This window comes from Schistocerca nitens, chromosome 1, assembly GCF_023898315.1.
Source record: "Schistocerca nitens isolate TAMUIC-IGC-003100 chromosome 1, iqSchNite1.1, whole genome shotgun sequence".
Taxonomy (NCBI): Eukaryota; Metazoa; Arthropoda; class Insecta; order Orthoptera; family Acrididae; genus Schistocerca; species Schistocerca nitens.
This window is the reverse complement of record NC_064614.1, coordinates 73,124,838-73,147,899: the sequence shown is the minus strand read 5'-3', so window position 1 is coordinate 73,147,899 and position 23,062 is coordinate 73,124,838. Positions and strand designations below refer to the sequence as shown.

Below are 23,062 nucleotides of genomic sequence, written 5' to 3'. Positions count from 1 at the left end.
TAAGACGTATGCATTGCCGGCGATGGGCGAGCCATGGCAGACTCTCTGACCAGAGAGTAGTATGTAGTTAGTTGTTGCTTGTCGTCAGTCGGCGTCAGTCGACAGTAGTAGTCAGTCGGCGCGAGTCTGCGTCAGTCAGTCCGTGCTAGTCTTCTGTAGTATGCAGTGGTCGGCGCGTGCCCGCGCGTGTCGGCAGTCTGCTCTGGTCGGGACTCTGCAGGATGAGTATTGTTGTAGAAGGTAAAGAAGCAGCCTTGCGCATATCTAGTAATGTATATTAATTGTCATTTGATTTCTTTCAAAAAATGCCCCAATAATAATTTCTATAATATAAAGTAATTTTTTTTAAAGAAAAGCATTCATTTCAATTTAAAGAATATTTCCAATGCAAGATCATTCCTTCCAAGAATCAGAAAAAAATGTACGCCAGCATTGCACGAAGCTGTGCCAAAAAATTTCTACATAAGAGCAGATATATTTGCAGTTTTTATTGAGGTAAGGATTTTTACTTTTTTATTCAGAATACAGGGCCGAAGGGCAGCGCTGCTGTCCTCATAAAATGTACCAGGTTACTAATTTTTTTATTATTTTGGTGTATAGGAATTTTTCTGTTTCGAACTTAACATTAAATGAGAAAAGAATTTTGTGGGAACATTAAATGTGAATGCATTTCTGCATGGAGACTATAAATGGGAAGCAATTTTGTTCAGAGGTTACATTAAAATCAATTTTGTGCAGAGGTTACAATATAAAAAAATTCATTTAATTATTATTTCTGTGGGGTTTACACTTGGCTCCATAATAAAATTAATAATTTCAATTATTAATTTCGTGTGCGGAGGTTACACGTTGACTGTGGATATTGTATCACAGACACAGTCCCTTTGACTGTTCAGAGATGTCACTAAACCCACCCAAAGGTGTAAACAACCATGCATGAGCAGCGCCTATTTCACGAAGGGGGCCCGACAGCCGATCACTTCCACCAGGAAGGAGGTACACGGCTCGTGTTGTCTATAGTTCAACCATGCCTAGACGGTCAATACCGCGGTTCGATCGCGTCCGCATTGTTACTTTGTTACAGAAAGAGCTCTCCACAAGGGAAGTGACCAGGTGTCTCGGAGTGAACCAAAGCTATGTTGTTGGGACATGGAGGTTCTTACATAGAGACAGGAACTGCCGATGACATGCCTCGCTCAGGCCGCCCAAGAGCTACTACTGCAGTGGATGACCGCTAACAACGGATTACGGCTTGGAGGAACCCTGACAGCAACGCCACTATGTTGAACAATGCTTTTCGTGCAGTCACGGGACGTCTTGTTACGACTCAAACTGTGCGCAATAGGCTGCATGATACGCAACTTCACTCCTGACGCCCATGGCGAGGTCCATTTTCGCAACCACGATACCATGCAGCGCGGTACAGATGGGCCCAACGTTCTCTTCACCCAGGAGTGTCGCACAAGCCCTCAATCAGACAATCGTCTGAGACGTGTTTGGAGGCAACCCGGTCAGGCTGAACGCCTTAGATACACAGTCCAGCGAGTGCAACAAGGTGTAGGTTCCCTGCTGTTTTGGAGTGGCATTACGTGGGACCGTTGTATGCCGCTGGTGGTCATGAAAGGCGCCTTAACGGCTTTTCGATACATGAATGCCATCCTCCGACCACATCGGTAGCGTAATGGCGAAGCATTCGTCTTCATGGGCGACAATTCGCGCCCTCATCGTGCACTTCTTGGGTATGACTTCCTTCAGGATAACGACTCGCTCGAATAGTGTTCTCCAGACATGAACCGTATTGGACATGGCTTGGATAAATTGTACAGGGCTGTTTATAGACGAGTGAGACACCAACCACTCTGAGGGACCTACCCCGAATCGCCATTGAGGAGTGGGACAATCTGGACCAACACTACCTTGATGGACTTGTGGAAACTGTGCCACGACGAATACAGGCATACATCAATGCAAGGGGATTTTCTACTGGGTATTAGAGGTACCGGTGTGTATATCAGTCTGGACCACCACTTCTGAAAGCCTCCCTGAATGTTGGCAGAATATGCAATGTGTGGCTTTCATGAGGAATAAAGAGGGCGGAAATCATGTTTATGTTAATCTCTGTTCCGATTTTCTGTACAGGTTCCGGAACTCTCGGAACTGAGGTGATGTAAAACTTTTTTTCATGTGTGTATCATGCTCGTAGGATACTGACGTTCAGCCGTTCATCGTTGAACTGTTGCGTCAAGAAGCACGCCAAGAGAAGCTGAAGAACCGCTTGTAATGGGCAGATACAACGTTGGGGCCGAGACTCACCTGCGGAAGTGGCAGAAGGCGCCGATGCCGCCGAGGAGCGCCAGCACGGTGACGGCAAGCAGCAGGTAGAGCGCGACGTTCCGCGGCGAGCCCGGGCAGTTGGAGCTGTCCTCCAGCGCCGACTCCAGCAGCAGGGCGTGACCCGCATGCTCCTGTGGGCCCGTGCACAGCGGCTCCGTTGGCCGCTCCACTCGGGGTCCATCTAGCAAGTCACTGACCGAGGGTGTCAACATTAAGACTCACCAAAGGAAGCACTGCGAGCGCAATTGCTTTGCTACGTGTAATGTGACAATGTGCTGTCTAGTGAATGCCAGGCATAGTCAAGGCGCAACGGTAGAGAAAGTGGACCCTTATGCCATCTGTGGGCCAGAATCGAAGGCAAAGCGCAAGTGCTTCCGCCTGGTGGCAGCTAAAGTAAAGACCGCTATGCGGGAGACAGTGCCTGGCTTGTGTTGCACTCTGATAGCGAAATAACAAAAGAATTAAACTTAGTAATATTGTTACGTGTAGTAAAAATTTAAATGTAATATTACTTTAATATATGAAAATGACTGTAATTGAATATTCTAATGCTATTGTATGTTTAATTGTAAATAGAGAGCTTGGTGTAATGTAAAATAATGTTTACGTGTGGGGGGGAGGGGGGATCCCCAAGAATGAGAACAGTGTACAGGTTGGCGCTTAATATTGGCGGTAGAAGTACGTTGGCGTAGCTCTGAGGCAGAACAAGTGTTAAGTGGCGTAAAAGTGACTGCCAGTATGTGCTACGGTAACGTTGCTAATAGAACATTTAGAAGTGAGCTGAAAACAGATATGGACTTCGTTTATCGTATGGCTACAAACTAAATAAACACTAAGGCTTGTAAGACGCGGTATTTCGACGGAGACGGGCTGTGAGCGGCAAAATAGTACGGTTTCCTGCACTGAAGTACATGGAACTGCATGGTGCAATGCTGTGTTAACTGCGACGAGTTGCTTGTGCCAACTGCGAGGTGTGAAGGGACCAGTAGCCGCATCCAACGGGGTATTGTGATCTCAATAACTGATGAGGTCCATTGGTGAGCTCACTTCGGTAGCAACGAACTAGAAGTTATCTAACAAGAGTATTATTATGAACAGTGGTTGTTATACCGACGCCATATATCCCACTGCATGGAAAAGAAGCCTAATTCGACCCATTCCTAAGATCGAAAACCCGCAACTGCCTAGTGATTACCGACCAATTAGCATACTGCCTGCTGTTTCCAAAGCACTTGAATATATTGTTCATGACCTAATCACTGAACACTTGCATGAATTCAGCCTCTATGACAAATTTCAATCCGGTTTCCGTAAACATCACAGCACAAACACTGCTCTAATTAAAGTAACTGATGACCTGAAATATGCCATCGACAATCGAAAGGCAACAATTTTGACGCTACTGGACTTCAGCAAAGCTTTTGACACTGTTAGCTTTGACATATTGCTCAGAAAAATGCAACAGCTTAATTTCTCTGATAGTGCAATGAGATGGTTTGAAAGCTACTTAAAAGACAGACAGCAATGTGTTGTCTGCGTAAATGAAAAATCTTCCTGGAAACATGTTTCCTCGGGATTGCCCCAAGGATCAGTCTTAGGACCACTTTTGTTTTCTTTATATGTCAACGATATTTCGTCGGTTCTGTCCTCCTGTAAATATCATTTCTATGCCGACGACCTCCAGCTCTACCTAAGCGTCAGACCTGAAGATGTAAACACTGCAATCGCTCAGATGAATGATGATCTGTCTTCAGTGGTGACATGGGCGAAAAACCTGGGGCTTAAACTAAATGCAAAATAGACGCAAGTAATCTTAATAGCCCATCAGAAATTAATAAGTTCAGATTTCCGCGAACGGCTACCTCCTATTCTGCTCGACGGTACTCCAATACCATATCAGAAAACAGTGAAGAACTTGGGTGTAACTTTGGATGAGCATCTCAACTGGGCGGAGAATACAGTCGCAGTGTGCCGAAAGACGTCTGCTTGTCTCTATGCTTTCAAAAAGTTTCGGAACATATTTCCACAGGACTTGAAACGCCAGCTCGTGCAAGCACTCGTTCTACCGAACCTCCACTATTGTGATGTGATTCAACAAGGCATGAGTAGTGAAAACAAAAGACGGCTAGAGCTAACCATGAATGCCTGTGTGCGTTACACCTGCAACATTCGCCGATATGATCATGTTAGTGCTTCATACTTCGAGCTAGGGTGGCTGCGGCTGGACAAATTGCGTGACTACCACACTCTATGTCTACTCCACCGACTCCTCGTCGCGCAAGCACCCCAGTACCTTGCTTCAGAGATTAAAAACCTGTCATGTCACCATAATCGAAACACGAGGTCACTCTTATTTGGTATCCTAACTGTGCCCACTCACAAAACAAAAACTTTTGCAAACTCCTCAGTTGCCGCTGTCCGCCTCTGGAACAAACTGCCCCTTACCTTCCGCAAAATTCAATCTCCTGCTGCTTTTAAGAAGAAGTTGAAGCATTTCCTACTATCATCCTCATAAAGTTCTCCACAAAATTACTGTACAAGGGCAATCCCCTCATCTGTCAAATAGCAAAGCTATCTTGCTCCTGAGATGCCTTCCTCTTCATCTATCTCTATTAGCCACGCAATCTTCTTTTCCTTTATATTTCCTTAATTATGTTTCATCATGTCTCTATTCCTCTCCTCCCTTCACCATGAGTCTCCCTCATACTCCCTGCTGCCAGCACACCTATCTAAAATCTGTCTCTTCAATAATGTCTAATTATAACAGTACTTGTGATCTAAGAATATAAACTCTATATGTATGTATTTTTCCAGGTGTACCTTTCAAATTGTTTATTTCACTTTTTGTACTAGATGTAGTTTAACATGCCTACTAAAACATATGAATGTAAAATAAGTAGAATGCCTGGTTAGATGTAAGAGAGGGCCTGATGGCCCTAATCTTGCCAGGTTAAATAAATAAATAAATAAATAAATAAATTACCAGTACATTTATATTTTGTGAATCAGTGTGTGTAATAGGCAAACCAAGTTCTCTACAGTGTGTAGAGTTTGGAGGCAATAATAATTTTGTGGTTTAAATTGCATTCCCCGAGTGTAATCAATTACAAAAAGGAAATAGCTCATTATTACCCCATATCCAGTGATTTATATGTGCTGCAACATCAGTGAAAAGTTATGGTGCGTGAGTATCGGCGTACCTATTGCTGCCACCACAGTACACAATAACATTAAATTCAGTAATTACAATTTGTGTAGTTTACATTAACCTAACACAAGTTCAAGTGTTTATCATGTGTGTTTATGTATTGTGAAACGATTTCAGGCTGTGGTATTGTTTTAAATGAATAATGTTCTCGCCAGCCGGTGTGGTCGAGCGGTTCTAGGCGCTTCAGTCAGGAACCGCGCGACCAGTATGTTCGTAGGTTCGAATCCTGCCTCGGGCATGGATGTGTGTGATGTCCTTAGGTTAGTTAGGTTTAAGTAGTTCTAAGTTCTAAGGGACCGATGACCTCAGATGTTACGTCCCATAGTGCTCAGAGCCATTTGAACCACTTTTGAATAATGTCCTCCTGCTAGGCAATATCAAACATCCAGAAGATTCGATCGGTCCGTTTACACAGGCCATATTTCACGGCAATTTATGTACTACTCTACACAATTTCGGGATTGCAGCGGGTTGACACCAGTATTTTAGCACAATATTTCGGCTGACAGCCATTCAGCCATCTTCAGGAGAGCATTTCCACAGCTGATTGCTAGAGCATGTCGCTAACTTTATAACAGAAACTGGGACGAAGACGAATCCGCGTAGGGTGCCGCTGTATGAGAGCCCTCGAGTTTAGCGTCCTTCTCGAATAGCGCTCCATCTAGGCCTATGGCGTGCAGGAACGAACGTAATTGTGATGCTACATGCACACTTGTCGAAATGTACGCCAGTGCGAATAATATTCATGTCCAATGAATGGAATTAATTCAAGCAAGCTGAATTTCGTTGGAAACTTTTTTTGAAAGTAATTCAGTCCACGAGAATATCCTCTTAAGTGGAGACGAGCGGCAGTCTGCCGTTTCTGGATGCCGTGGTCAGTCTGATAGAGGATGGTTCACTGGGGCATTCTGTGAACCGCAGGCTCCCGCAATCATATAGGCCTGTATTTGCAGGCGTCTAGCTGCCACAAACGTGCACTAACTATGGGTGTCCTTCGAACTTTAGTGCATCGGGCACATGTTGCTTCCGATAGAGACTGCATTGCAAAAGAGCTGGAACACCTATGATCTGTGTACAAAGAAAACGGATGTTCCCCACATCAGATCAGCACGGCGTGACCACCCACAGGGCCAAGAGGAGAAGATACTGTTCAAGTCCAAGTGTACCCCCCCCCCCCTTCACCAATTTCTCGGCAATATGTTAAAGTAAACTTCCATCACCTACAAAGAACCTTACGCTTCTTGAATCGGTAAGGGATGATATGCGACGTCGGAAGGCTGGAGTCTACAGAATGTCGTGCCAGTGCGGTAACGCTTACATTTTTGAGCTCAGACGCATGCGAAAGTTACGTTGTACATGATATCTCATCCGCCTTCGCACACCAGTGTCCACTGGACACTCCATGGATTAATCTGCCACTAATATGGGGTTCAGTTATTAAACGATCTATGAAAATATGTTTGGTGGAAATCTAATCAATGTCGACGGCGGCTTTCTATTCGATAAGGCGTGGAGCCCGGTGATTAGTTCAATATCTTCGGAAAGGTAACATTTTATGCCTAATGACACGTCTATTGACAGTTAATTTGACTAATTTCACATTTGCGTTTTATCTCTGCGCTTACGTCTTCCGACAGAGAATGTGCATGTAGTATCAACGAACAGCATGTATCTACCGACATTAGATTGAGCAGTATTCGAACAGGGCGCTGAACTCGATACAGGGAGCTCACCTATGCGCATGCTTCTCCGCGCCATATTTTGGTACAGCCAAAGAGACGTGCACTGGCAGTCTCCAGTGTACACAATTGACCTTAAGCAGACTTGATGAATGTCAGCCGAAGCACAATGGTAAGATGTCACGTCCCCCGGCTGCAATCCCGAAACTTTATCGAGTCACTGCGCCGGGAAACCTTCAAGATCCACAATTTATGCAGTTGTCTATCGTGTGGCTTACATCGAGAGCTACCGAATCAAAAGAATGTCTGTACATATGCAAAAATTGCTAAACTACTAATTATTAATCTACTACGTATAATATTCCAACACAACTCTCCAGCATAATATAATACAAATGACAATAGTTACAGGCGGATATCCAAGCCATTAACAGGGAGTGGACAAAGTGCAACATATTACCATGCGTAATACCCTGGGTGCCCAACCTTTCAGCTTTTGGGCCACACAATACACTAACACTTATAACAAACTGCTGAGAAAAAAAGAAAGAAAGTTTGGAGGACTAAAGAGAGAACAGAATCGCGTGGCGGGAGCTATGACTGAAAATAGTCTATTTACCATAAATTTACAAAAACGGAATTTCATCGGTTTTTTTTTTTCTTTTTTCCGCTCGTGTGATAGATGCTCACTTCTTGGGCTGCACTAATACAGTACTTGCTTTGGGCAGCATGCGGTCTGCGTGCTGTGGTTTGGACACTTCTACTTAATAGCGTGTAGGAAAACCGTTGCCATTCTAGCCACCTTCCAGTCGTCACGTTATGGGTGAATACGTCATGTTCGATTTTTCTGGAGAATCTTACACCACTCTTCCGCAAAACAGTGGCAAGTTAAGGTAATGCTGACGGATGTGGACAGCAATAAGGCACCATTTTATACACAGTAGAGCACAAAGGCTCAATAATATTGGCATCTACTGACTTTTGTGACCAGATGGAATGCTACAGTTCTCCCTTGTGCTCGCAAAACCAATCGTGGACGATGTGAGCTGTGCGAACAGGGGCCTTGTCGTCTTCGAACACACTGTCACCATCGGGAAACAAACATTATATCATGGGAAGTAACTAATCATATAAAATGGACACAGTAGTGGCAACTTGCAGAGTAACCATGGAGCCCGTGGAATACCACGATATGGGTGCTCAAATCATGATCGAAACCTCACCGTGTTTCACTATTGGCAACTAAACTGGGCCAGAAGTTGGAAAAAAATATGAAACTAGAAAAATCCGACCGAATGACTTTCTTCCACTGTTGCAAGGTCCAGGTCATATTGCTTTTGAATCATGTTTACCTGTTAAAAGCACTTGCATCATTGATGTATGGGTTTGCAATTCCAACTTGGCCTGCATTTCGCAGCTCCAGGACCCACCTTCCTGTTTGGTACTGACGGAATTCGCGAGTGCAAAATTCAGTTTTTCAGTGACTTTTGCAGATTGTTCCTCAACAATATGCGGTGCACTATGCTGTAGACCGTGTCCATATCCTTCCGCAATTAGCGTTTTCTTAAGCGCAATAGGGGGACCAAACCTTAGCAACGAGGAACACCACGTCCTCCGTCTGCCCCTTCGAAGGTAATGATACATTGATTCAAGTACGTTCATTAGCACATGAGGTAAGTTTGGTGAGTGTTACTTGTTCTGCTGACGCAGGAGCCATCGTCGCAGCTGCAGAGCCACGGCACTCTGCGCAGTGCAAGGGTCGCAGTTGAGCGGCATACTCTTCCCCAGGTCCACGACTGCCACTCTGCTCGTAGTACTGTCCTTCTGGAGCCCCAGCGCGGCCCGTGGATTACCCTCCAGCGACAGGCGGTCCGCGTTGACCTATGTGGCACATCAGAACATTTGCTTCAGGTTTTGTTAGCATCAGAGGTCGCAGTGAATGTAAGTATATAAGTGTAAGTATACTGATACCAGGAGAAATATTCACTCTAATACCGTGTAACACTGCCTCCTGCAGCGATAATTGTCTGAATACGGAGACAAAGTGACCTCAGAAATTTCTTGTGGTACGCCATAACTAGATCCCGTAGCACTGTCAATCTTCAGAGATATTGATTGCTAATTCTCCTCTGTTGCTTATCAAGATAATAACAAATAGTATTGGAGCCTTTGGTGGGCCATCGGTGGTGCCACATAGTTCGTGGGTTTTCATGAAAACCAGGAACTTGTGTGCGCAGCCTTGTTAATAACGCTATTTTCATCTTGGTAGACGGGAATGTCCACAGCGTGAAAGTATGGGAGAGATGGCACCATTTGGTTACCGATAATGTTAGTAACCTGCTAATGTTCACGAGAATCTAAATAAATGGGTCGAGGTCATCCGTAGAACATCACAGACGCAGAATAATCACATACTGCTAGTGAAGAAGATGCAACTGACATCTTCAAGCTTTTTAAAAGAGGCGAAGTTGCTATTAGCCAGACTACAATACAGCCTGCAGTTAGCTGCTCCAAGGATTCTTCATGTTGTGGGCTTCTAAAGACGGAAGCTTTCTGTGGCGCCGTAAGCAATGCCCATGTGAGGTACCCAACGTCAGAAGTTCTTCGGAAAGTTGGCTCGGAAACTTGTAGCTGAGATGAACGTGTAATCACTGAAAGCAACAGTTCCTGAAGGGACTGAAACCCACTGTCCTGACAGTTAAGATCATTTAATCTTACGCCATGTTACATGACTGTGAGTGGTACACGGTCCAGTGCATACTGATCCCTTAACCACTCCGCTCACAAAACGCGCAATTAAATCCGGATGTTATTCTGGACCTATCCAAACATCATATCATATTTCTGCCTCTATGTCACGTCTCCACGTTGACCCATCTAATTGGGTTTATTAGATACAACCGACCATAACATACCAGGCACGTCACTGGCATAACGTGCTTTAGCTGTCTAGAATAGTGTGACAGCCTGGTACGTTAAACACCATCTACAGCCCCCTAAAGCTTACAGTGCTCTCTTTACACAGAATGACTAGTGTTTAGTTCGGTGGGTTTAGTTGCAAAATTTAGGCAGTGATGAACAGACATGGACACTGGCGTAGAGAGTTCCACCAGACCAGTCTACCAGCTGAAGAGTATAACAACAACAGAATCCAAACTAATCACTCTAATAATGTGCAAGCAAGGATCGATATTTATAAAGGAAGGAGAGGTTCCTAAGACGTCTGAGACGCGATGGAGCAGTCAGAAGTCAAATCAAGGTGGAAACCATAATCCCATTTTTGAACATAATTTCATTGCAAAGTAAACTTGAGAAGAGGAAATACATAAAACACAACACATACAAGATAATTTATAATTACTGTATTCGCCCCACCTCCTTTCTCAGTTAAGTTCCACAACCAAGTCCTGGCAAAGATGTTTCCTTCCTTCGCACTTGATTTTGTTTCCATGTATCTACTAAATTTAAGTTTTCTCGTAGAAACATATTTGATCTCCCCTTCGTACTTTCCTTGCTTTATTTTGTTTTGTGCTATTTTAATGAGTCTTGCCTTACTGCCGTTTTACGAGAAAGGTGTTTTATGATTTATTATTGCAAAGCTGTCGCATTTCTCTATCTTCTTTCTGTTCCCAGAGAAGGCTCTGGCTGGCACTGGTGAAAAAGTAGTCTTCAGTCAAAGTTTATACATATTTATGTCTTAAAATACTTAAAAAAGTATCGCAGTAAATAACCCATGGGTGGACAACTTTTATGATTTCTAAAACTTTTTAGGCGATTTTAAATTTCAATTTCAAATCAGTTTTCTTTTAGTCGTTGGTACCGGCCCGCCACCAATTCCTCTTCAGTGCCAACTTTTCATCTCAGAACACTATATACACCCAAAGTCCTCAATTATTTGCTGGATGTACTCAAGTCTCTCTTGTCCGCTAAAATGTTTACTCCTGATAGCTCCCTCTAGTATCAATGAAATGACACTGAACAGGTCTCCTATCATCGCGTCCCTTCTTCTACTCACTGTTTTCCCTACATTCCTTTGCTCGCCGCTTCCCGGAGAACCCTTTCTTCTCTTACCTTATCGTACAACGAGTTTTCAACATTCGTCTGTAGCGCCACATCTCAGACGCTTCTATTCTGTTCTGTTTCGGTATTCCCACTGCCATTCAGTGCAGTGCTTCACCTTAGATTCCCAGAAATGTTTGTTAACAATAGGATTCTCTTGGCCAGGAATGCCCTTGTTACCAATGCTCCTCTGTTTTTTGTTCTCCTTGCTCCGTCTGCCATTGGTTATTTTGCTGCCTAGGTAGCAGAATTCCTTAATTTCGTCTACATCGTCACCATCACACCCGATATTACGTTTCCTGCTTTTCTCATCTCTGCTGCTTCTCATTACTTTTGTCTTTCTTCGATTTACTCTGTGTCAAAATTCTGTAATCATTACGCCGTTCATTCCATTCAGCAAATACTGTAATTTTTCTTCACTTTCACTCAGGATAGCAATGTCATCAGCGAATCGTATCTCAGATATCCTTTCAAGTTGAATTTTAATTCCATTCCGAAACCTTTCATCTATTTTCATCATTGCTTCTTCGATGCGTAGGTTGAACAGTAGGGGCGAATGATTACATCCCTGTCTTACAACCTTTTTAATCCGACCACACCGTTCTTCGTCATCCACTCTTATTATTCGCTCTTGGCCCTTTACTTTTCCTCAAGCCAAACTGATCGTCATCCAACAAATCCTCGGTTTTCTTTTCCATTCTTCTGTATATTATTCAAGTCAGCAACTTGGATGCATGAGCTGTTAAGCTCACGGTTCGTAATTCTCGCATTTGTCAGCTTTTGCAGTCATCGGAATTGTGTGGACGATGTTTTCCGAAAGGCAGAAGGTATATCGCCAGTCTCGTACACTCGACAGACCAATGTGAATAATCGTTTTATTGACACTTACCACAACGATTTTTGAAAATTCCGATGGAATGTTGTCCATCCCTTCTGCCTTATTTGATTTTAAGTCTTCCAAAGCTCTTCTAAATTCAGATTATAATAGTGGATCCTCAATCTCTTCCCTATCGACTCCTGTTTCTTATTCTGTCACGTCATCATATACTTGCTCCCCACCATAGAGGCCTTCAATCCACACTTTCCACCTAGCCATTCTGCATTTAACAGTGGTGCCACAGCATTCTTAACGTTATCGCTCTTGTTTTCAATTCCACCGAATGTAAGTTTGACTTTTCCATATTCTGAATCAGTCTTCAACAAACATTTCTTTTTCAATTCCTGTAGCCATTTCGACTTAGCTTTCCTTACTTGTATTTCTGTATTCCTCAATTTCCTTGACGATTTTTGTACTTTCTCCTTGCGTCGATCAAGTGAAGCATTTTTTTTTCCTTTTACCCATGGTTTCTTCGCAGTTACCTTTCTCGTACATACGTTTTCTTTCCGTCTTCTTCGACGACCCTGTTAAGAAATGTACATTCCTTTTCCATTGAACTGCCTACTGAGTTAGCCATTATCTTAGTATCTTCACCCCGAGAGAACTTCATTCCTTATTATTTCCGTATGCAATTATTTTGCGCCTTGATTCTTCCCGACAAATCTCTTAAGCTTCAGCCTGCTCCTCGTCTTTTCTAAATAGTCATCTGGTTCACCCGTTAAATATCCTCATATACTACCTGTTCATCTTCTGATTGCGACGTCAGGATATAGACCTGAAGTATTTTTGTCCGTGTTGGTTTGCTGTGGAATCTGATGAGAACAACCCTATCACTGAAATGTTTACATTAACTCATTCTCTGTCCTACCTACCTATTCACAACGATTCCTATTCGCGTTACAGCATTTTCTGCTGCTGTGAAAATATCCCATTCTTGTTTGACCAGAAATCCTTGTCTTCTTTCCATTTCACTTTACTGACCCTCACTGTATCTAGATTGAGCCCTAAAATTTCTGTTTCCAGGTTTTGAGGCTTCCCTACCTCGTTAAAACTTCAAACATTCCACGCCCCGACTCACTGAACTTTATTGTTTCATTGGTTATTCATTCGTTTTCTCATGGTCACCTCCTCTTCGCAGTTCCCTCCCGGGAATCCGAGTGGTGTCTAGTACGTAAACTTTACACAGTGAAGAGATTATCACGAAATTTTTTCAGTTACATGCCACATGTCCTGTGGGTACAGAATAAGTGACTTTGATGGAGTGGTTTCCATTGCCTTCCGCATCGTCATGCCGTTGATTATGCTTGATTCTTCCCCCTTTCAGGTTGTTTCTCAACCTAAGGGCAAGAGGGTGCCCCAAAACCCTCTCCATTCTTCCGCCCTCTTTGACAAGGCCGTTGCCAAAATGAGGGTGAATTCTTATGCTGGAAATCTTCAGCCGCACTTATTACTTTTCACTTATCGCTTACGGTAGTGATAATGATGCTATGGCGTAATGGTAATCGTGATGAACGAAAATGATAATGGTCCTGATGGAAGCCGATCAGTATGATTATGGGACACTCTGTGTAATCTCCCCACGGAAAATTACCCTCTACCACGCAATAATTAATAATTATCAATCAAATCATCCACATTTATTCACTTTTGGAAAGTATCTGATCGGATTTTCTAGTAATATATGCGCCGACAGCTCGTCGACGCCAAGGTATTTTTCTAGTACGTTTATTCTTTGGAAGAACAGAGATACATATATGTATTCTCCATGGTTGTTAGGGACGGATAACGAGGTCAGCTTCGGAAGTGTCTGTTGAAAGATTGTCGGGCTGCTAAAAGAGACATATTTGCTCTTCTTCTCGCTAAAGCGAGCTATTAACGTTTGTGCCACTAGCGGGTTATTTGAAGAGAGAGAAAAACTGTAAACGCAAATTAAGTAAGACTTGGAATCAACAGAAAACGGAACGTGTAATGGAGATGGATTGAATATACAATTTTCCTCAGGAATAAGGTTTGTGACCCTTTTATTCTAGAGTGAATGACGAATGAGTTCTCCGTCTGAATCATTGATGACTGTCTTGGCCCTGTAATTAGTGGGGAAGTTTCAGTTGTGACGAAGAGAGCCTGCAATCACCGAGATTTTATAAAATCGTCCAAAAAGGCTTCGGACACATCTGAAATTCTAAATCTGTCGTAAAATGAACGAATTGTTCAAACGATCGATTTTCCCAACTGAATGCAGCGCTTAACAATAATAATAGATATAAAGATCTTTTACAGCAAGCCAGCCGCTGAATATTAAGACGAAGGGCTCCACCAGAGATTCTATTGGGCTGAATTCACGTAATGAAATATTATATTTAAAACTGTATATAGATAAAGGACAGAGAGAGAGAGCGAATGAAATTAGAGAAAATACGCAGAATCCTCCATTAGTATAATTGTTTGTTTGTCTTATCACGGATCAGCCTAAAGATAAAACAGGAGGCCCTTACTTTACTGTACAGGTTTATGTGTGAGAGACATTACACCAAGTTAGCGGCAAGCTGCATTCACATACTTTCATCATTTACAGTACAATCCATTATAATGGCCAATCCGTGACAGGACACGTTTTTGGACGTTGTTAAAATAATTTTGTTCTCTGTTTCATGTGAACTATGACGAGCCAACTTAACTGACGCTTGGAAAAGAGAAGAAATACTCGCATTCACATTAAGTGGATCTACAAATAAGAACATAAAACAACACGCTGGGCGCAGAGAAAAGGCTAGATCTATAATTTTATTATTAAAGCCTGCTAGTGTAGATGAAGTATACGCTTTTCTATTTAGTACTATTGGATATTTGAACCTTGATTAGTTGTGTTCATGCTAGATGTAGTTTGATTGACCTGCCCCAGTTGCATTTATCTGTATAAGTACAGTAAGAAACTAGCTACAGAAGTACTCTTGTGTGAACGGAGTTACATATAGTGACAGTAGAAGGGAGAGATATATATTTATTGACGGTAGAACATTTATATGGTTTTAACTAGGGCAATGTTTAAGATGAGTCAAGCAGAGCAGAGCAGCACGCAACAGCCTTCAGCTGTTAGCACTGATAATAATGATGTAGTAAGAAGTGTTGTAGAACCGATCGCTACAGATAGCGCAATAGAACGCCCTGTAGACACGGCTGGAGATGTAACGGCAAGTACGCAACATGGGTTAGATCCATTGGTCATTATCATGAGACAGATGCAGATGATAACCGAGAGCATGAATAATATGAATACCAAATTAGCCTCAGTTACTGAAGGGCAAAATGATTTGAACGCGAAATTAGCCTCAGTTACGGAAGGGCAGGAAAATTTGAAAACTGAGATTAAGCAGCAGTTACAAGACAGTTTTTTACGAATTAGAGCAGCGGATAGAGGCGAAGACAAAGGAACTTAAAGATCAGGCCGAAGAGACGGAACGAAAATTAACTGCACAAATAGAATTGGTGAAAGCTCAATGTGAGGAATCTACTCACCGCGTACGTGTAGAAATGAAGGAGTATGTGGCTATTAAGATAGACACCGTAAGGGAACAGGTGGAAATGGTTCCGCAATTAGTACAAAAGCAAGATGCCGTGTCATGTGCAATTGCGCAACTTCCTGAATTGGCACGTACGCAGACTAACCTAAAGGAAAGTGTTGAACATCTGACAGAGCGTCAAGATGTTATAGACCACCAAATTAATGTATTAACGGGTAAATTATCCGAAATCACATTAGAAAACAAAAGGCTAATGTGTGAAAACGTTGAGCAAAATGTTAAGGCAGCATTCCAGAGTCTATCTGGCAAACAGGAAGAGAATTTGCTTGCGAAAGGACTTGAGGAAGTGCGACAGCAGTTAGGTGCTGATTTCGAGCATTGGAAACAAACGATAGAGGAGTCGATACGCGTTTCACAACAAGGCTCAGAACAAATGAATACAGGCCAGCAGCAAAAGTTGGCAGCCACTATAGAGCCAGTTACTGCACATTCGCACATGATACCGACTTGTGTAAGTAACTCAAACAGTAAATTGCCTCGAGCTAGTTGTTCGCGTGAAGTCTTATCTAACGGAGATTACGAAAGCCTTTGCCATGCCGAAGAAAAAAATGATAAAGCATCGGCAATTCCAGATTTTTAACACTGACAAAAGGGGGGTCCATCCAATTGTTTTTATTCGAAGTTTCAGAGGAGTGCTACCCAGAAATTGGTCGGAGTGGCAGAAGATCAGTTTCGTTACAGGATATATACAAGGTTCGGGGGCGATTTGGGCCTCGGACATGACTTCTGTTTGCTCGACATATGACGATTTTGAGAAGGCGTTTTTAACAAAGTTCTGGTCAGAAGGGGTACAGGAACGCCTAAGGCAGGAGGTGCTCTACCCAGAGCCTTTCTCCTTTTCAAAAGGAAGCCTTAGGAAGTATTTTGAAAAATATATAAATAAAACTAGATACTGGGACAGATCTATGCCATCGCCAGACATACACTCCCGGAAATTGAAATAAGAACACCGTGAATTCATTGTCCCAGGAAGGGGAAACTTTATTGACACATTCCTGGGGTCAGATACATCACATGATCACACTGACAGAACCACAGGCACATAGACACAGGCAACAGAGCATGCACAATGTCGGCACTAGTACAGTGTATATCCACCTTTCGTAGCAATGCAGGCTGCTATTCTCCCATGGAGACGATCGTAGAGATGCTGGATGTAGTCCTGTGGAACGGCTTGCCATGCCATTTCCACCTGGCGCCTCAGTTGGACCAGCGTTCGTGCTGGACGTGCAGACCGCGTGAGACGACGCTTCATCCAGTCCCAAACATGCTCAATGGGGGACAGATCCGGAGATCTTGCTGGCCAGGGTAGTTGACTTACACCTTCTAGAGCACGTTGGGTGGCACGGGATACATGCGGACGTGCATTGTCCTGTTGGAACAGCAGGTTCCCTTGCCGGTCTAGCAATGGTAGAACGATGGGTTCGATGACGGTTTGGATGTACCGTGCACTATTCAGTGTCCCCTCGACGATCAACAGTGGTGTACGGCCAGTGTAGGAGATCGCTCCCCACACCATGATGCCGGGTGTTGGCCCTGTGTGCCTCGGTCGTATGCAGTCCTGATTGTGGCGCTCACCTGCACGGCGCCAAACACGCATACGACCATCATTGGCACCAAGGCAGAAGCGACTCTCATCGCTGAAGACGACACGTCTCCATTCGTCCCTCCATTCACGCCTGTCGCGACACCACTGGAGGCGGGCTGCACGATGTTGGGGCGTGAGCGGAAGACGGCCTAACGGTGTGCGGGACCGTAGCCCAGCTTCATGGAGTCGGTTGCGAATGGTCCTCGCCGATACCCCAGGAGCAACAGTGTCCCTAATTTGCTGGGAAGTGGCGGTGCGGTCCCCTACGGCACTGCGTAGGATCCTACGGTCTTGGCGTGCATCCGTGCGTCGCTGCGGTCCGGTCCCAGGTCGACGGGCACCTGCACCTTCCGCCGACCACTGGCGACAACATCGATGTACTGTGGAGACCTCACGCCCCACGTGTTGAGCAATTCGGCGGTACGTCCACCCGGCCTCCCGCATGCCCACTATACGCCCTCGCTCAAAGTCCGTCAACTGCACATACGGTTCACGTCCACGCTGTCGCGGCATGCTACCAGTGTTAAAGACTGCGATGGAGCTCCGTATGCCACGGCAAACTGGCTGACACTGACGGCGGCGGTGCACAAATGCTGCGCAGCTAGCGCCATTAGACGGCCAACACCGCGGTTCCTGGTGTGTCCGCTGTGCCGTGCGTGTGATCATTGCTTGTACAGCCCTCTCGCAGTGTCCGGAGCAAGTATGGTGGGTCTGACACACCGGTGTCAATGTGTTCTTTTTTCCATTTCCAGGAGTGTAATAAACATACTTAAGGCAAGACTACCAATTAGCATCCGGAATCAATTGATTTACGGCAATGATAAAGACTTGGAGTCGTTCCCCACGACGTTAGACCATACAGATATTATCGAAGAGAACAACCAGAAAGCACGTAATAACAGATTCCAATATAGGGAGATAGAACCTCCGCCAAACGGTAGGCAAGGGAATGGACAGAGATCGTTAAATAGTGGAGAAACCCCTCAAAATCTCAATAGTAATACCGGCAATAGTCTTGCGAGGGGCTATCCAAGGAACAACAGGAATGGGAAAAGATACAATCCCGTGTGGGGGAACGAAAGGAATTTCAGACCTCAAGCCTGGAATAATAACAGTAATAGAAAGTGGAATCAACCGGGGGGAATGAACTCAAATAACCAACATCAGGGGGGACGGACATCTACGAATCAACCGGTAATTACCGAGGTGACGGACGATGTCAACCAGCAGGCAAATCAAAATCCAACAAACTTGTAAGGACCCACTCGTGCCCCGGAGGAGCGGTCAACAATTGGTTGAGGGGCAACAGGATATGTGTACCCATGCTAACGTATAATGATGGACGGTTACTGGCAGATGAACTGACCGAGGACTTAGAACCACAAGATGAGGATAAGGAACAGGTGGCAGTAGCCGAAGTGCAAGTCATTTTGGAGACTGTACCTATAGTGGCGGTTTTAGACACAGCTGCAACCACAAATGTTATTTCGGAGGCACTATTCAACAAGATCAGAAATATAAGAGGAGTACCAATTTTTCCAGTTCAAAATTGCAGAATAATAGGCGCCGTTGGGGCTAGATCGGCTAATGTAAAAGTGCAGTCACTACTTAGTGTAGAAGTCGGAAATGTAGCAATATTAAGCACATTCCTTGTGGTGAAAAATTTGGTGGTAGATTGCATTATCGGAGTCGACAGCCTACGTCAATACGGATGCAGAATAGATTTTAAAACAGGAAAAATTTGGTTGAATGTTAATAAACAAGAAATTGAGTTGGAGTTGTTGAAAAAAGAAAGCCTTACGAGAAAATATAATTGTGGGATCAGTGTGCAAGTAATCAGGACGGCACAAAATTCTAAACAGCATGTAATTAGTGAGTTCCAAGTCAAAGGAGATTTCGGTCAATTAGTGTACGAGAAGTTAAATGAATCCGACTGCATTACTGAAGATTAGAAGAAGCAGCTAAAAGAATTATTATTAGCGTATAAAAATGTGTTTGATGAAAGGCCAGGAGTTATTAAGGGATACATATGCCATCTCTACGTTAAGCCGCACGAAACGTATTGTAGAACTTTCTATCCTGTTCCCTGGAGGTTAAAGGCTCAAGTTCAGAAAGAAATAGATCGCATGTTGAAATGGGGTTTGATCGAACCCTCTACAAGCCCATACTGCTCCCCATTGTTGGTCGTGCCAAAAGCAAATGGGACTGTGAGACTGGTACTCGACGCCAGAGAAATAAATAAAATTATAATTCCAGTGAGAACACATCCGGAAAATATAGACGAACTTACACAACGGTTCCAGGATGTCCAATATTTTACGAGCATTGATTTGCGGAGTTCTTATTGGCAAGTCAAGCTGGATGAGTCATCAAGGAAATATACGGCTTTCATTTATTCCGGAAGAAGTTACCAATTTACTGTAGTTCCTTTCGGACTCAACATTAGTGCTGGAATCTTTATAGCAGCTCTAGATTATGCACTAGGCCCAGAACTAAGAACCAGGATAACAGTGTTTGTTGACGATTTGCTTATTGCATCGAAGACTTGGGAGGAGCATATTACCTTACTGACCCGGGTGTTGGACGTGTTCAAAACCATGGGAATAACTGCTAACCTACAGAAATCCCATTTTGCAGTAAACAGAATCAAGTTCCTGGGGCATATAATTGACGCAAAGGGAATTTTACCAAACAAGGAGAAGCTAATTGCGATTAGTAAGTTTCCAACACCTAGAAATAGGAGGCAATTAAAAGGGTTTATGGGTCTTGCCTCATTTTTTAGAAGATTTATAACAAATCAGGCCATGAATGCAGCAGCTCTAAATAGTTTGCTGAAGAAGGATGTGCCCTGGCTCTGGACGTTAGAGTGTCAAAAAGCATTCGAGGAGATAAAGAAGCAATTAGTAAATGCACCGCTTTTGTACCATCCGGACATGCAAGAAGAATTTTACTTGTCAACAGATTCGTCGAATGTGGGTCTTGGAGCGTGCCTTTTACAAGAACGCAAGATAAATGGACAACTCACCTTCTGTCCTATTGCGTTTGCCAGTCGTGTTTTGTCCAACTGTGAACGAACTTACACGACGACAGAATTAGAGGCTCTTGCGGTCGTCTGGGGTTTTAAAAAATTTCATTATTATCTATATGGGTTAAAGACTATCGTATATTGCGATCATCAATCATTAACGTTTTTACAAACGTGTAAACTGTTACACCCCAGACTGGCTAGATGGACTCTCGCTCTGCAACAATACCAATTTAAGATCGTGCATGTCTCAGGACAACAAAACATTATTGCTGACGCTCTATCAAGGTCACCGCAGGGTTTAACCAAAGAGATTGAAGTAAATAATAACTCAGAATTCCCTGTATTGCTGCTGCAGGAAAATCCATTTAAGACGTACTACGTCAATTTGTGTGCGCATATGGCACAGTTACAGAAAAGAGATGCTCAATGGGGAAGTGTCATTCAAAGGTTACAACAGCAACCTTCGGATCAGATGGCAAATTATTAAAAGCTGGTAAATGGCGTATTATTTTTCCGCTGTGGAAGGCCAAACAAAGTCCGTTGGTGTGTTTGTATACCTGAGGCACAAATAGAGAAACTTGTATGGTTCACTCATTTAACCTGGGGACATTTCGGTGCGACAAAATGTGCAGACAAGATAAGTGGGTAGTGCTATTTTCCCAACATAAAGCGCAGAGTGCATGAGGTTTTAAAGAAATGCATAATCTGTCAAAAAACAAAGCCGGATTCAAAAGGGAGTAAGCACCCATTATGCTCTATATTAGTCCAAGAACCACAAAAATTAATTTCGTGCGATCTGTGTGGACCGTTACCTACTTCAAGAGGTGGTGTTAGATATGTATTGGCATTTCTCGATGTGTGTACGAAATACGTAAAGCTATACCCGATAAAGGCGGCTACAGCCAAAGTAATTGTATTAAGATTGATAAGGGATTATCTTCCACATGATGGTACCCCTAAAGCGATCATAACAGACAATGCCAAGATGTTCACGGGACTCCGATGGAAACAGACTTTGTCTCAAGTCGGTGTGAAACACATACTAACATCATTTTACCACCCACAAGGCAATTTGGTTGAGAGAATTTTTAGAGTTCAATCGATTTATGAGGACGTATTGCCATAATAAGCAGACTGCGTGGGCAAATTATGTGGAAGAGTTTGAGCAGATATACAATAACATGCCCCACTCCTCAACTGGATATACACCTCACGAATTGATGTTCGAAGCAAAAGAGGAAAACTTCTGGACTGACCATATGCCCAAAACTCAGGAAACTGAGATGCCTTGGGAAGAAAAAATAAGACAAGCCATAATAAATATGACGAAAAAAGCTGATCAGAGAAAACAACAATTTAACAAATTAATCAAGAGGGTACAGACATACCGGGTCGGAGAAAAGGTACTAGTCAAAAGACATACCAAATAATCCTTAATAAAGAAAAGTATAAAGAAATGGGAGTTACTATATACTGGCCCATACATTATCCTACAAATTCCGAATCCTGGGGCTTATCTATTAGCATACCCGGGATCGAACAAAATAAAAGGGTTATTTTCCCATAACGACTTGAAAAAATTTAATGAAGATTAGAAGATAGGGAGGAATGGTGTTGCGAGTGACAGAGATGAACGCTCGTAAAAAACATAACAATAAACTGTGTGTGTAGTGTTGGAAAACTTTAAATTGAAATAATTAATCAGTGACATAGACTATAGAAATAGTGACTAACTATTACTATCGAGTGTTGCAAAGAAGATAGTGGAGATAGGCTTCACCTGTGTTTGGGTGAACATGGAACTTTAGCATTGCTAATGTCATCAAGATTTATAAAGGATCTAACTGACCTTCAAGAACAATGAAATGTTTCCCGTAAAAGACGCTGAATAATCAAAAGAGGTTCCGAGTGAAGGTTCATTTATAATTTCAAGTGCACGCTTAGATGTGTAAACGTGTGAAGGGATGTGTTGAGGCAGTGAATCATGAGTGACGGTTAACGCCGCAAAGATAATTTCCCGCGCAAAACAGTTGACGTCAGCGCGAGAGTTAGAATCGATATAGACGACACAGATATGCTTTGTAAGAGACTCGCACCAAACGCGAGGGTAAACTGATTCATGTTGAACTTTAAAAAGAAAAGGTGTTATAATTAGAAGTTAAGAGTTTTTAATTTATTATTGAATGTTTAAAGAAAGTAATATTCATAGAATTAGTAGTTATTTAATGGGTCGTGCTCGTTTGGAATTTTTGTTTGAAAAAAAAAATCCATTTCCATATATGTGCATGTGTGAACGCCGTATGAATCAGAGAATAAATGAAAGAAGTGAATCCGCATTCCTCAATGCTAATAACTTTTACATTACAACAATCAATTGGAGAAATATGTGTATTTAGGATAAAAAGTTTTGAGTATAGATAAATTATATGACTTTCAAGGAAATGAGGGATTATGTCTTTGTATAAAATGAACCACACTTTCCATTATTCGATGATTTGAATCCAAAATCTACTGTAAGTTGCATGAATCCTTTAAATTACGAAGAACAAATCACTGACAGAAATGTGTCAGAATTTTCGGACTTATAAGCACAAGTGGGGATGCAAAGTCCGAAAGATTATTCAAACTAGAATAAATCTGAGGATGTTTTGGCAACAGCATTAGTTAATGGTGAAATTCCTTGAAGTACGTCGTAAGAAAAAGGATGCATG

The 23,062-nt window shown here is 43.0% G+C and overlaps 1 protein-coding gene across 1 annotated transcript in view; it reads right to left on the bottom strand.

Annotated features, from left to right (window-relative positions):
• The window catches only part of LOC126241313 (toll-like receptor 2 type-1), a 149,541-nt gene that overhangs the window by 36,094 nt on the left and 90,385 nt on the right, over window positions 1-23,062 (bottom strand). Inside the window, exons 8-9 of the mRNA XM_049947997.1 lie at window positions 8,915-9,102; window positions 2,314-2,526 (exon numbers count right to left, since the gene is read on the bottom strand). Coding sequence (XP_049803954.1) covers window positions 2,314-2,526; window positions 8,915-9,102 — 401 coding nt within the window. The remainder of the gene's footprint in view (window positions 1-2,313; window positions 2,527-8,914; window positions 9,103-23,062) is intronic.